General features: G+C 50.3%; 1 protein-coding gene across 1 annotated transcript in view; it reads left to right on the forward strand.

Moving 5' to 3' along the window:
• SNRNP200 (small nuclear ribonucleoprotein U5 subunit 200) overlaps window positions 1-12,802 on the forward strand; it is a 34,509-nt gene extending 21,707 nt beyond the window's left edge. The window contains exons 25-45 of the mRNA XM_066377675.1: window positions 517-623; window positions 962-1,080; window positions 1,366-1,520; window positions 1,634-1,823; window positions 1,974-2,147; window positions 3,086-3,246; window positions 3,565-3,792; window positions 4,535-4,726; window positions 4,815-4,993; window positions 5,202-5,353; window positions 6,094-6,202; window positions 7,737-7,845; window positions 8,687-8,876; window positions 8,968-9,132; window positions 9,750-9,871; window positions 10,096-10,239; window positions 10,335-10,511; window positions 10,797-10,957; window positions 11,056-11,137; window positions 12,214-12,306; window positions 12,397-12,802. Coding sequence (XP_066233772.1) covers window positions 517-623; window positions 962-1,080; window positions 1,366-1,520; window positions 1,634-1,823; window positions 1,974-2,147; window positions 3,086-3,246; window positions 3,565-3,792; window positions 4,535-4,726; window positions 4,815-4,993; window positions 5,202-5,353; window positions 6,094-6,202; window positions 7,737-7,845; window positions 8,687-8,876; window positions 8,968-9,132; window positions 9,750-9,871; window positions 10,096-10,239; window positions 10,335-10,511; window positions 10,797-10,957; window positions 11,056-11,137; window positions 12,214-12,306; window positions 12,397-12,540 — 3,153 coding nt within the window. The 3' untranslated portion in view covers window positions 12,541-12,802. The remainder of the gene's footprint in view (window positions 1-516; window positions 624-961; window positions 1,081-1,365; window positions 1,521-1,633; window positions 1,824-1,973; window positions 2,148-3,085; window positions 3,247-3,564; window positions 3,793-4,534; window positions 4,727-4,814; window positions 4,994-5,201; window positions 5,354-6,093; window positions 6,203-7,736; window positions 7,846-8,686; window positions 8,877-8,967; window positions 9,133-9,749; window positions 9,872-10,095; window positions 10,240-10,334; window positions 10,512-10,796; window positions 10,958-11,055; window positions 11,138-12,213; window positions 12,307-12,396) is intronic.
• Window positions 12,803-13,539: the final 737 nt, after the last annotated feature.

Raw genomic sequence — 13,539 nt, forward strand, 5'->3', positions numbered from 1 at the left:
TGCCCTGGTTGGCTCCTTGATTGATGCGTGTGTGGTACAGCCACTGTTTACTGCTCTTGAGCATGTGGGAAAGGTGAGGCCTCAAAGTGATGGGAGGGCTCCATGGAGAGAGCCACCAGGCATAGCATCAGCTTCTCAGTGACTCCCCACTGTGGCTGCTGGGCTCAGAAATAATGCAGAACTGACAAAAGCCTTTAGTAACTACTCTTTGTCTTTACTTCTGAGAGCAAGCTACTAGAACCCTTGTTTTTGCTAGAGGCCTAAATGCTAAATGAGCCAAAAGCTTTAAAACACACAGTGAGCTGTAGGTTAAAATGTGTGGTGGGCTCAAGCTGCTTATTCTACTTAGTCTGTTCAGTAAGCACCTGTTATATGGAGGGGGAGAGTAATTACAGAGGGTCTTTGTTTTTGAGTTGGTAAGGCTGATTGCATCAGAGAAAGACAAACTGTAGAGTGGCTTTATTAGTCTAGGGACAGTGGGGACTTGAACAAAGGCAATGCTTTATCTTTGCCCAGTCGGCGGGCCGGTTGATGCGGGCCATCTTTGAAATTGTCCTGAACCGAGGTTGGGCACAGCTTACAGACAAGACCTTGAACCTCTGCAAGATGATTGATAAACGCATGTAAGGGCCCAGGGCGCTGGCAGCTGGTCACCATGTTGGGGTCCCTGAGCGGAGAATGGTAGGACAGCCGTACAGTGTCCCTGACCTCTGGTCCTGATTGCTGCATCAACTGGGACATGCACCTGGGGGAGTTGAAGGCCCTTAGGGGTGGTGCTGGGAGTGGCATGGGGGTAGTGAGGGTTGGCTTTCCGGTCCCACAGCTGGCACAGTTACAGATGTTAATTTGTTCAACAGTTGTGTCTTAGGTGGTCATGGCTAATCTGTCAGCAGCCATGATGAGAGCAGTTTGTTACAGGCCTCACATGAGGGACTAAACAATATTTTTTCTTGCCGGGTAGGTGGCAGTCCATGTGTCCACTGCGTCAGTTCCGGAAACTCCCTGAAGAAGTCGTGAAGAAGATTGAGAAGAAAAACTTCCCCTTCGAGCGTCTGTATGACCTGAATCATAACGAGATAGGTGTGTGGGAAGCTATCACCCTTCCAGGCTTACAGCCCAGGTGTCTTTCTAAGCCTTCATACTTTCCAGTTCCTAGACTTTGTGTTCTAATGTACTGGTTACCTCTCACGGCTCACGCAAACACTAGACCAGCTCCTGGTCTTGGCCTTTGACTCCTTTGAGCTCCCCTGAGAGTGAAGGAAAGAGCCTGCTGGAGTAGACTCTGCCGCATCCCCGGTGACCCCCAGTGTGTGCAGGCATGTTTGGCAGGGGCTACAGTCCTTGTGCCCTCTTGTGTCCTCATAGGGGAGCTCATCCGCATGCCGAAGATGGGCAAGACCATCCACAAATATGTCCACCTGTTCCCCAAGCTGGAACTGTCAGTGCACCTGCAGCCCATCACACGCTCCACGCTGAAAGTGGAACTGACCATCACGCCAGATTTCCAGTGGGATGAAAAGGTGAGCTTTTGCCTGGTGGAGGGACTGGCTTCTGTGTAATCATGAGCAGAACTGGGACAGAGGTGCTGTGTGCCCACACTGGTCATGTCCCTTCTGCTTGTGCATGCTTTCAGGTCCATGGTTCGTCTGAGGCATTCTGGATTCTGGTGGAGGATGTGGACAGTGAGGTGATACTGCACCATGAGTATTTTCTACTTAAGGCCAAGTATGCCCAGGATGAGCACCTTATTACGTTCTTTGTGCCTGTCTTTGAACCGCTGCCCCCTCAGTATTTCATCCGCGTGGTGTCTGACCGCTGGCTCTGTGAGTGTCCTCTGCACAGCCCCCTGGGGACACTGTAAGAATGACCTTGTTGTGGGAGAGCAATCCATCTGTGGCCTTGGGGTTCCAGTGTGTGCAGGGGATCTGGGGCCATTAGGTAAAGAGGACTGCTTGCTGTTTCTCCTCTGGCAGCTTGTGAGACCCAGCTTCCTGTCTCCTTCCGACACCTGATCCTGCCAGAGAAGTACCCGCCTCCCACTGAACTTCTGGATTTGCAGCCCTTGCCTGTGTCCGCTTTGAGAAACAGTGCCTTCGAGAGCCTTTACCAAGATAAATTTCCATTCTTTAACCCCATCCAGACCCAAGGTAGGTGTGTTGGTTCTTTGAGGCCTTGTCAGGTCACTGTGGAAGAGCTGTTTTCTGTGCTGGAAGGCAAGTAGGGTGCTCAGGTCTCAGCAGGCATGGCAGTCCAGCAGTGCTGTTGGAAGGAGCATACCTTGTCATTTCTCTTCAAGTCCCTGGTTTGGGTTAGATTGGCTTTGCTTCTTTGTGTGTGTCACTGAGGAGGATTGGTGAGGCTTGGTCATTAATCATGGTGCATGGTCGTTCCTTAGGTTCAGGAAGCTGCCTGCTTAACACTCAACTATTGGGCAGTGTCCATCGTTGACTGCCCCCCCCCCCCCATCACTTTGGATAACAGTTGCGTCCACAGAGCACACCTGTGTTCTGAGTGATGTAGGCTAAGGGCATCGTGGACATTTTCTCTTCTTTTCCTCCCACCAGTGCTATGAGGGATTTACTCTGTGAGATACTACTGTCAGTGTTCTATTTGACAGCTGGGGAAAATGAAGTAGACATCCAGTTGGATGAGCTAATACTCAGAATTTGGACTTTGACCCAGCCTTGATGGAGGGTTAGGCTGTTCCCTTCTTTCCACATCAGACTTGCTAGGAAGCCTGAGAGAGCTGGAGGCAGGCAGGCAGCCAGAGCCCTGCTGCTCTGTACCCTGCTCCCTGCGAGGACCAGCTGAGGAGGAGAAAAGGAGACTTGGCTTCCTTTGCTTCAACACATTGTTTTGCAAGTGTTCTTGGGACCAGAATTCTTTACTTTGGTCCCCGCTTCCTTCTGTGTGGGAGGGAGACCCAAGAGGGGATAGACAGGCAGCCCAACAGCAGGGAGGGGCCCACATGCCGTTGCCACTTGGTGCTGGCACCTGCACTGATAGCCGGGTTGCTCCTGCTGTCTCTGGTGATGAGTGCTCTTGAATCTCCTTGGTTTTATGCTATGGCTCCATTGGTTTGCAGTGTTTAACACAGTGTACAACAGTGACGACAACGTGTTTGTGGGGGCACCTACGGGCAGCGGAAAGACCATCTGTGCGGAGTTCGCCATCCTGCGCATGCTGCTGCAGAGCTCAGAGGGGCGCTGTGTCTACATCACCCCCATGGAGGCTCTGGCAGAGCAGGTGAGCAGTGGAGTGCTGTTTCCTCTGAGCCCTCCCAGAGACTGTTTCCATCTGTGAGTCCAGGCCAAGCTTCTTTTAGCCCCAACATTTGCAGGGTCATTTGGGGCAGGACTGTTTGGTTTTTCTTGGTCATTCTTTCAGTGCATGAACTAAAGAGAAGCACCCCATTACTTAAAGGTTGGTGTGGGTTATAAAGTAGATCAAGATTTACAGAGCTACAGGTCTCTCTCCTTTGGCTTCTCAGCTTTTCCTCAGAATAAAGGAAGCATTGCCCAGTCTGGCCTGACACTTTCTGCTCTTGCTCTCCTTGCTTGCCAGGTGTACATGGACTGGTATGAGAAGTTCCAGGACAGGCTCAGCAAGAAGGTGGTGCTCCTGACGGGCGAGACCAGCACAGACCTGAAGCTCCTGGGCAAAGGCAACATCATCATCAGCACCCCTGAGAAGTGGGACATCCTCTCCCGGCGCTGGAAGCAGCGCAAGAATGTTCAGAACATCAACCTCTTCGTGGTGGATGAGGTCCACCTCATCGGAGGCGAGAATGGGGTATGGCCTGACCTTGCAGCACAGAAGGGGGGGCTGCTGGCCGGATGATCTTGGCCAGGGGTCCCCAAACTTTTTACACAGGGGGCCAGTTCACTGTCCCTCAGACCGTTGGAGGGCCGGACTATAAAAAAACTATGAACAAATCCCTATGCACACTGCACATATCTTATTTTAAAGTAAAAAAACAAAACGGGAACAAATACAATATTTAAAATAAAGAACAAGTAAATTTAAGTCAACAAACTGACCAGTATTTCAGTGGGAACTATGGGCCTGCCTTTGGCTAATGGGGTGGTCAATGTGCTCCTCTCACTGAGCACCAGTGAAAGAGGTGCCCCTTCCGGAAGTGCGGTGGGGGCCGGATAAATGGCCTCAGGGGGCCGCATGTGGCCCGTGGGCCGTAGTTTGGGGACCCCTGATCTTGGCATTGAGCCTCATGTTTGAGTCTGAGCCAGGGACTAGGGCATTTTTCCGGAACTCTACATGTCACCTTATTCCAGAGGAACAGTGTGAGACTTTTTGTGGTCCTCTTAGTATATATATTGGCTGCTAAGGGACAGGTGGAACTCCTAATCAGAGAGGGAACTAGGAGATTGTTTTGAGGTCATTGGACTGTACACAGGCATAACTGAGGGCCGAGGGTGGCGCCTGGGCCTGTGGTGACTTCCCCTCGCTCTGTCCCTCTCTCCCAGCCTGTGTTGGGCCTGTGGTGACTTCCCCTCACTCTGTCCTTCTCTCCCAGCCTGTTTTAGAAGTGATCTGCTCCCGGATGCGCTATATCTCCTCCCAGATTGAGCGGCCCATTCGCATTGTGGCACTTAGCTCCTCGCTCTCGAATGCTAAGGATGTGGCCCACTGGCTGGGGTGCAGTGCCACTTCCACTTTCAACTTCCACCCAAATGTGCGCCCCGTGCCCTTGGAGCTGCACATCCAGGTAGGACCTGCTCTTCCCGTTTCTTGTGGCCTCCTGACCAGAGTACCAGGTCTTGTAACCTCTGTCTCTTCTTTTCCATGATCGTTAGGGCTTCAACATCAGCCACACACAGACTCGCCTGCTGTCCATGGCTAAACCTGTGTACCATGCTATTACCAAGCACTCGCCCAAGAAGCCTGTCATCGTTTTTGTGCCTTCTCGCAAACAGACCCGCCTCACTGCGATTGATATCCTCACCACGTGTGCAGCGGACATTCAGCGGCAGAGGTTGGGCGGGGCTGGGCTCTCTCCACTTCCTCTTGTTTAGCCTGGCTTCTGGGAGTTGGGTCAAGTGAGGTTGGCCCACCCTGAAGGGTGATCTGTTTATGATGAGGGGATTAGCCCCCCTCTGGCTAGGGGCTGGATGACTGCATGGTTGAAAGGTGTTTGCTGGGGCCGGACCTCTCTGAGCTGAATCAGTGCATATGCTGCCTAGGTTCTTACACTGCACCGAGAAGGATCTGATCCCGTACCTGGAGAAATTGAGTGACAGCACGCTCAAGGAAACGTTGTTAAATGGGGTAGGCTACCTGCATGAGGGGCTCAGTCCCATGGAGCGACGCCTGGTGGAACAGCTCTTCAGCTCAGGTGAAAAGCCTTGTGAGGTTATTTTATGCAAGGGTGTAGGTATCAGTTTTCTGCAGTACACGAGTCATTTTCAAAGTACTCTGCAGGTTATTGAATCTGTTATCTCAGTTGATACTCCCAATAATCTCGTGATGTCGGTGGAATAGACGTTATTCCTCCTTGCTAGAAAATAAGCAGATACGCAAGGCTGTATCATTTCAGAGCCTGGTTTTTTAGACCAGCACCTTCAGTATCTGTACCTGGTTTTCCAAGGAGAGCAGACTTGCCAGGGTCGTTAGACCTCAGAGATGTGTAAATGGTATTATCATCTTGGACCTGGTGGAGCTACAATGGAGATGGTCCTTCCAGAATCACTTCCTATTGGGTGTCTGGTTTGAGGCATTGTTTTGATTGAGAACTCAATTTTGCTCCCATAGACTGAGTCAGCCAATGGCTGAGTTGGCAATTTTCAGTGAGCAGGGAGTCTGTCAGACAGGTATCTAAGCCTAGCTTTCCCTGGACTAGGAATTTTGTTCAAGTACTACCTTTTAGCCTCTAGGATAGTCCTCCAACCAGGTGACACTGGCATGGAGCCACCTCTTTTAATACTATGTTTGCTCTCTTAGTCATGTCAGACTTGTTCCCAGCAAGCTTTGCTCTAGGTTCTGAAATAACATAATCCCCTGCCTGCCCAGGAGGCAGCAAACCCTACCCTAGTCAGGTAGCCCTGCACTCAGTTGTCTTCTCCCCTTGCTGCTCAGGGGCCATCCAGGTGGTGGTAGCTTCTCGGAGTCTCTGCTGGGGCATGAGTGTGGCTGCCCACCTGGTGATCATCATGGACACCCAGTACTACAACGGCAAGATCCATGCGTGAGTCCTCCTGTACTCTGCTAAGGGAAGCCTTTCCTAAAATGGACATAACACTTGCAAATCCAAAAACTAGCTGTTAAGGGAGGAAAGGTGTTCCAGCAGTCAATAGCCAGCCAAGGTTCCAGCATAGCCTGGTTTGGGAGAGAGTTTTCAGTCTCAGGACATAGGCTCACATTGGCTTTTGTAGTTCTCCTGTTTTTTTTCTTTTTTAGGTGAGAAGAGGGGAGAGGGGCAGGCACTTGCATGTGCCCCAACAGAGATCCCCTCCAGCAACCCCATCTGGGGCTGATGCTTGAGTACTGAGCTATTTTTAGCACCCAAGGTTGATATGCTCTAATGGAGCTATCCTGGATGCCGGAGGGCCATGCCTAAACCAGTTGAGCCACTGGTTCCAGGAAGGGAAGAGGGAGAGAAGGGGGAGAGGGAGGGAGGGAAAAGCAGATGGTCACTTCTTCTGTGTGCCCTGACCGGGAATTGAACCTGGGATGTCCATATGCTGGGCTTGATGCTCTATCCACTGAGCTACTGGCCAGGTACCCGTGTTTCAATAAGTAGAGAATTAGGGAGTTTGAGCCAGAGGGAACCTTAGGGATTATGTAGTTAATGTGCTGTTTTGTAGATTGAGAAAATGACTTGATCCAGGTCATCTAATACTTGGGGTGACAAGAAGTAGAAGACTTGGTTTTCCTCAGAAAAAGCTGAAATAATTTAACTTTTAGTAATAATTTTTCCTGAAATGGAGATTATTTTTGAAATGAGTTTTATTTTTAATGTCTAAATCTACTTGTAGGTTTGGATTTAAGTCAGGTGACTCAATAATTCATGAAATACACAGCTATTAAGTTTGGGCAGCTTTAGTTACACGTGATCTTTTTTTCTTTTTTTTGTATGTTTCCGAAGTTAGAAGTAGGGAGGCAGTCAGACTCCCGCATGTGCCTGACCAAGATCCACCCGGTGTACCCACCAGAGGGTGATGCTCTGCCCATCTGGGCATTGCTCCGTTGCAGCCGGAGCCATTCTATTCTAGCACCTGAGGTGGAGGCCATGGAGCCGTCCTCAGCGCCTGGGCCAACTTTGCTCCCATGGAGCCTTGGCTGCGGGAGGAGAAGAGAGAGAGAGGAAGTAGAGGGGGAAAGGTGGAGAAGCAGATGGGTGCCTCTCCTGTGTGCCCTGGCTGGGAATCAAACCCAGGACTTCCACATGCCAGGCCGACGCTCTACTGCTGAGCCAACTGGCCAGGGCCACACATGTGATCTTTTATTAGGGAGTTACTTTGCTTTTGGCATTAGATGGGTTTGTAGCTTTGAATTGAGGATCCTGAGCAACAAACTCAACTCTTAAACTTGAAAACTGCAATGATGTTTGCATAAGCAGGTGAAACTTGTGCCTCCACACAAGAACTCATAACCCCAAGTGTGCTGTGATGTGCCCTCATCTCCCCATGTTTACATTTTATTCTGACATTAGGGAGTCACTGCCTCCTGAATGTGGTTCCTCTGTTGATGCACTTCTGCCTCTTTCCCCTCTCTGTCAGGTACGTGGACTACCCTATCTATGACGTGCTTCAGATGGTGGGGCACGCTAACCGGCCTCTGCAGGATGACGAGGGGCGCTGCGTCATCATGTGCCAGGGCTCCAAAAAGGTCAGTCCTGGTGTCTGCACCATCTGATCCTGGGCTTTGAAACACAGCTTTCATCTTCTGATTGAGGTTTTAGTTAGTTTTTACCTTCCTTCTGTCAACTGCTTCTATTTTCCATGTTGCTTTGTGATGAGCCTTTCAGCCACAGGGAGTTTTGTAACCTTTTGTTCCTCTTGATGGTGTTGCTTCATGTGCTGAGGTCCTCGTCCTCTGGCTGGTTTCCTCTCCCGTGTGCTGCCCAGCCTGCGGGTTCCATGCATGCCTGTTCCCGCTATAAAATACCCAGTGAGCCTGACCAGGCGGTGGCGCAGTGGATAGAGTGTTGGACTGGGATGCTGAGGACCCAGGTTCGAGACCCCGAGGTTGCCAGCTTGAGCGTGGGCTCATCTGGCTTGAGCAAGATAAAAAATGCTCACCAGCTTAGACCCAAGGTCGCTGGCTCAAGCAAGGGGTTACTCGGTCTGCTGAAGGCCTGCGGTCAAGGCACATATGAGAAAGCAATCAATGAACAACTAAGGTGTCAAAACGAAAAACTGATGATTGATGCTTCTCATCTCTTTCCGTTCCTGTCTGTCTGTCCCTATCTGTCCCTCTCTCTGACTCGCTCTCTCTGTCCCTGTAAAGAAAAAGAAAAAGAAAAAGAAAAAAACACCCAGTTATGTTGGAGGGACAGGCACACATCCAACATGTCAGGTCTGGACCCAGCTCATTTGCAGCTGCTTTCCTCCATTTTTGTGTTATTTGTGTATGTCACACAAAGGCCATCTCCTACTGATTAGTCCTTGGCTTTTCTTTGTGACCATGGTGTCATTGACTACTATTATATCCCCTCCCCAATCCACAGGATTTCTTCAAGAAGTTCTTGTATGAGCCCTTGCCAGTAGAGTCTCACCTGGACCACTGCATGCATGACCATTTCAATGCTGAGATTGTCACCAAGACCATTGAGAACAAACAGGACGCTGTGGACTACTTGACCTGGACCTTCCTGTACCGCCGCATGACACAGAACCCTAACTACTACAACCTGCAGGGTCAGTGAACCTAGGAGCACACTGTCCCTTTGTGGTTTTCGTAACTTGCTGGCTGTCTCCGTTATTCCTCACTAACCACTCTCCTTAATAGGCATTTCCCACCGTCACTTGTCTGACCACTTGTCAGAGCTGGTGGAGCAGACCCTGAGTGACCTAGAGCAGTCCAAGTGCATCAGCATAGAGGACGAGATGGACGTGGCACCTCTGAACCTGGGCATGATTGCCGCCTACTATTACATCAACTACACCACCATTGGTGAGGGCCTGGCAAGGGCCTCCCTCCATCTGCAGGGAGCCCTGCTCTGAAGGCTGCAGCTCCTGGGAGGAGGTTTCAGGCTTCTAGTGCCTTTGTCTGTTAGAGGGATGTGTACGCAGGGCAGAACAGGGGTGCCCAGGCAGTCAGCTCCACCCTGCTCCTTTCTGCTGCCTTTTTTTTTTTATTATTTTTATTTTTTTCTGAAGCTGGAAACGGGGAGAGACAGTCAGACAGACTCCCGCATGCGCCCGACTGGGATCCACCCAGCACGCCCACCAGGGGCAACGCTCTGCCCACCAGGGGGCGATGCTCTGCCCCTCCAGGGCGTCGCTCTGCCGCGACCAGAGCCACTCTAGTGCCTGGGGCAGAGGCCAAGGAGCCATCCCCAGCGCCCGGGCCATCTTTGCTCCAATTGAGCCTTGGCTGCGGGAGGGGAAGAGAGAGACAGAGAGGAAGGGGGGGGGGGTGGAGAAGCAAATGGGCGCTTCTCCTATGTGCCCTGGCAGGGAATCGAACCCGGGTCCCCCGCACGCCAGGCCGACGCTCTACCGCTGAGCCAACCGGCCAGGGCCCTTTCTGCTGCTTTTGACTTCTCCCAAATCTTGTGTGTCTGTCAGAGCTCTTCAGCATGTCCCTGAATGCCAAGACCAAGGTGCGGGGGCTCATCGAGATCATTTCTAATGCAGCCGAGTATGAGAACATTCCCATCCGGCATCATGAGGACAACCTTCTGCGGCAAGTGAGGATGCCTGGGCTTCAGGAAAATGGCCTGTGGGCCCAGAGCACACGACTCTGTTACCACGGGGAAATTCCAGCGTGTCTCATCATCCATCCCCCACCCTAATACCCTCTGAGTTTGAAGGATTGTGAGGCTGGGATGGATAGTGCTTTGGGCCTGAGAGCTGGGCTGGTCTCAAGCTAGGTCACCTGTCCATCACCAACTGTTTTTCTTGCACTTTCCAGTTGGCTCAGAAGGTCCCCCACAAGTTGAACAATCCTAAATTCAATGACCCACACGTCAAGACCAACCTGCTCCTTCAAGCTCACCTGTCCCGCATGCAGCTGAGTGCTGAGCTTCAGTCAGATACGGAGGAGATCCTTAGCAAGGTAGCGTGCGTGGTATGGGCATGCTTGGGAGGGCCTGCAGGGACTGTAAGGTAGCATTCCAACCCCACTTGCTCTCATGCTCCTCCCCCACTCAGGCGATCCGGCTCATCCAGGCCTGTGTGGATGTCCTCTCCAGCAACGGGTGGCTCAGTCCTGCTCTGGCAGCCATGGAATTGGCCCAGATGGTCACCCAAGCCATGTGGTCCAAGGACTCATACCTGAAACAGCTGCCACACTTCACCTCAGAGCACATCAAACGTTGCACAGACAAGGTTAGCTGGGTCCAGACCCACTGAGTCTGAGAGCTGAGTGTCCTGAACTTGGGGTAAGGGTTGGGGGGGGGGGTGAGTCCAGGAGGGCAGTCTTGTTCTCTCTGGTTCCTCTGAAGGTGATACACACTGAGATGTTAGAGGCTGCCGAACATGAGCCTGTTCTGTCTGAAGCTATGTCTTTAGATGTCTGACAGTGTAGGATGGAAAGTAGCAGCCACTGGAAGCCCATTTCATTTGTTGTTAGTATGTGTTCTCTCCTCCCTGACCTCTGCATGCCCACTGCAGGGAGTAGAGAGTGTTTTTGACATTATGGAGATGGAAGATGAAGAGCGAAACGCGCTGCTTCAGCTGTCTGACAGCCAGATGGCGGATGTGGCCCGCTTCTGTAACCGCTACCCCAACATCGAGCTGTCTTACGAAGTAGTGGATAAGGACAGCATTCGCAGGTAAGCCAGACACAGCCAGGTGCCTAGCCCTGGGTCCCTGCTAGTGTGCTGTGACTGCTGCCTGGCACTAATGTGTTGCCCTGCTTTTCTCCCCTCAGTGGTGGGCCCGTTGTGGTACTGGTACAGCTGGAGCGAGAGGAAGAAGTTACAGGTCCCGTGATTGCACCTCTCTTCCCACAGGTATGTCCTGGTAGCTGGCTTTTCCAGATGTCTGCTGGAGGCTTTTATCCTTTGTAGAGTCAGAGTATGAGAGGCATTGTCACTGGGGAGGGGAATTTAGAGTGATGACAAAGTCATGACTCATAGACTGAAAATTTCAGTGTTTTTTTTTTGTTGTTTTGTTTTTTTGCCTTAAAACACTTTAGAATACTGGTCATTGTTAAAAAATTCTGTTGAACAGCCTGACCTGTGGTGGCGCAGTGGATAAAGCGCTGACCTGGAAATGCTGAGGTCGCCGGTTCGAAACCCTGGGCTTGCCTGGTCAAGGCACATATAGGAGTTGATGCTTCCAGCTCCTCCCCCCTTCTCTCTTTCTGTCTCTCCCCTCTGTCTCTCCCTCTGTCTCTCCCTCTCCTCTCTAAAAAAATGAAAAAAAAAAAATTCTGTTGAACAGTATTTTCAGTCTGTGACTGTTAAAACATATGTCTTTAAGTTAAATGGCTCCACACAGTTGGGCTTTTCTAGGAGTTTCTGTTCTCTCCTTTCTCAACTGCCACTTCCTGTGCATCCAGTTGGCTGTTTCTTACCACCAGAAAGAAAATCTGATCCCTTATATAGGCGAGTAATTGAAGGTTGAAAGCAGAAACCAGATACAGTAAGTTTAATTTTACAAACTAGTTTAATACACTCTGAGGAATGATTCTTTCATCTGGTGTTGGTCTTCCTCACAGTGGCCTGCAGAACCCTATTGATAGAGGCAGGCTCCTCTCATTTATGTTTTAATCAGTCTGGCACGTGTGGCTTACAAGGGTGTCTGAAGAGCTCAAAGCTGCCAGGCCAGAGTCTAGATTTCATGACACTTGGATGCAGTGGCAAGTACTGAATGAAGAAGGTACTCTGAACCAGAATCAAAGAATGAGCCCATCTGCTACTTAAAAATTGAGTTCATTTGAGATACCTTGTAAGTTTTATCAAATTATACTTCAGGAGGTAGTGTTAGCTTTCTGTCTGGTTTTTGTTTTCTTCTGTAACCATTCTCATGATCTCATGGCTGTCAAGTTTTATGTGCTGAAATTCTCGGCTTTTGGTGACTGCAGAAACGTGAAGAGGGCTGGTGGGTGGTGATTGGAGATGCCAAGTCCAACAGCCTTATCTCCATCAAGAGGCTGACTCTGCAACAGAAGGCCAAGGTGAGTGTCCACTCCAGCTTTTGTTTTGAAACTGTCAGGGCAGGAATGCGCTGTGTCCTGCTTGCCCTGATTCTTGCTTCCTCTCTCCAGGTGAAGCTTGACTTCGTGGCCCCGGCCACTGGTGCCCACAACTACACTCTCTACTTCATGAGTGATGCCTACATGGGATGTGACCAGGAATACAAATTCAGTGTAGATGTAAAAGAAGCTGAGACAGATAGCGACTCAGATTGAGTGCCGAGGCCTTTGCCTTTACACAAAGGAGCTGAACTTGAATTAGGCAGGGTCGCAGCTGTGGAGACCGGGTCTGTTGGTGGGAGCAGTGCCAGCCAAGACAGGTGCTGCGCCAGCCCGCCTCCTCTCTATTCCCTCCCACTTTGGACCCAGTGTCTGCAGGTGTCGTGTAGCGACCCAGCATAAACTGTACAGCATTTCTAAGCATGTTCACGGTAGTTCTTTGATAAAGTCAAACAGTCGAATAAAGTTGGAGAAATCATTTGTCTTTGTGATGATTCCAAATTGTTTCCTAACTTAAGGCCTTTGGCCAAAAAGATATTATTTCTGGCAGTGGTACTGTACCTGTTTTCTATTTATTGTTATAGTTCACTGTCCTTGTAATCAAGATTTTACCATGAAACTTGATTAAAATGAATACTTCTGGAGGACAAGGCTGTTTTTTGGATTGTCACTGGTAGCCCTTCAGCAGGTATGGAGGAGGGGTTAGGTAGCTTCCTGTTAGTAATCTTGGCTCCCCCCTCGTTACCCAGTTATCACCACCACTGTAGGAACTAACACTGAGCTGCAAGGACAGATCATAGGCTAGAATTTTCCCAAGATCTGCAGTCTGCAACCCCTTCCCCCCTACAATAAGGCAGCAGAGGGACTAAAATACACCAGCAGGGTGTGACCCAGGTTTGTTAAACTGATACTCTGATGGGACTTGCAAATTTCCCTCTGGTTTCTTGCCTTGTATGTAATTTGTTTTTTCAGAGGCAGGGAGAGCACTTGAGAAACAGACAGAAATATCAAGCTGTTTCTGTATGTGCTATGACCAGGGATTGAACTGGCAACTTCAGGATGATGCTCCAACCAAGTTATCTGGCCAGGGCTTAATTTTTTATTTGAGTTTTAGAGGGACAGAGAGTAAGGGGGAGTGGGGAGGGAGATGGGAAGAATTCATTTTACTGTTCCACTCATTGGCTGCTTCTCGTGTGCTGATTGGGGATCAAACCC

The sequence above is a fragment of the Saccopteryx leptura genome, chromosome 3 (genome assembly GCF_036850995.1).
Source record: "Saccopteryx leptura isolate mSacLep1 chromosome 3, mSacLep1_pri_phased_curated, whole genome shotgun sequence".
In the NCBI taxonomy this organism is placed as follows: Eukaryota; Metazoa; Chordata; class Mammalia; order Chiroptera; family Emballonuridae; genus Saccopteryx; species Saccopteryx leptura.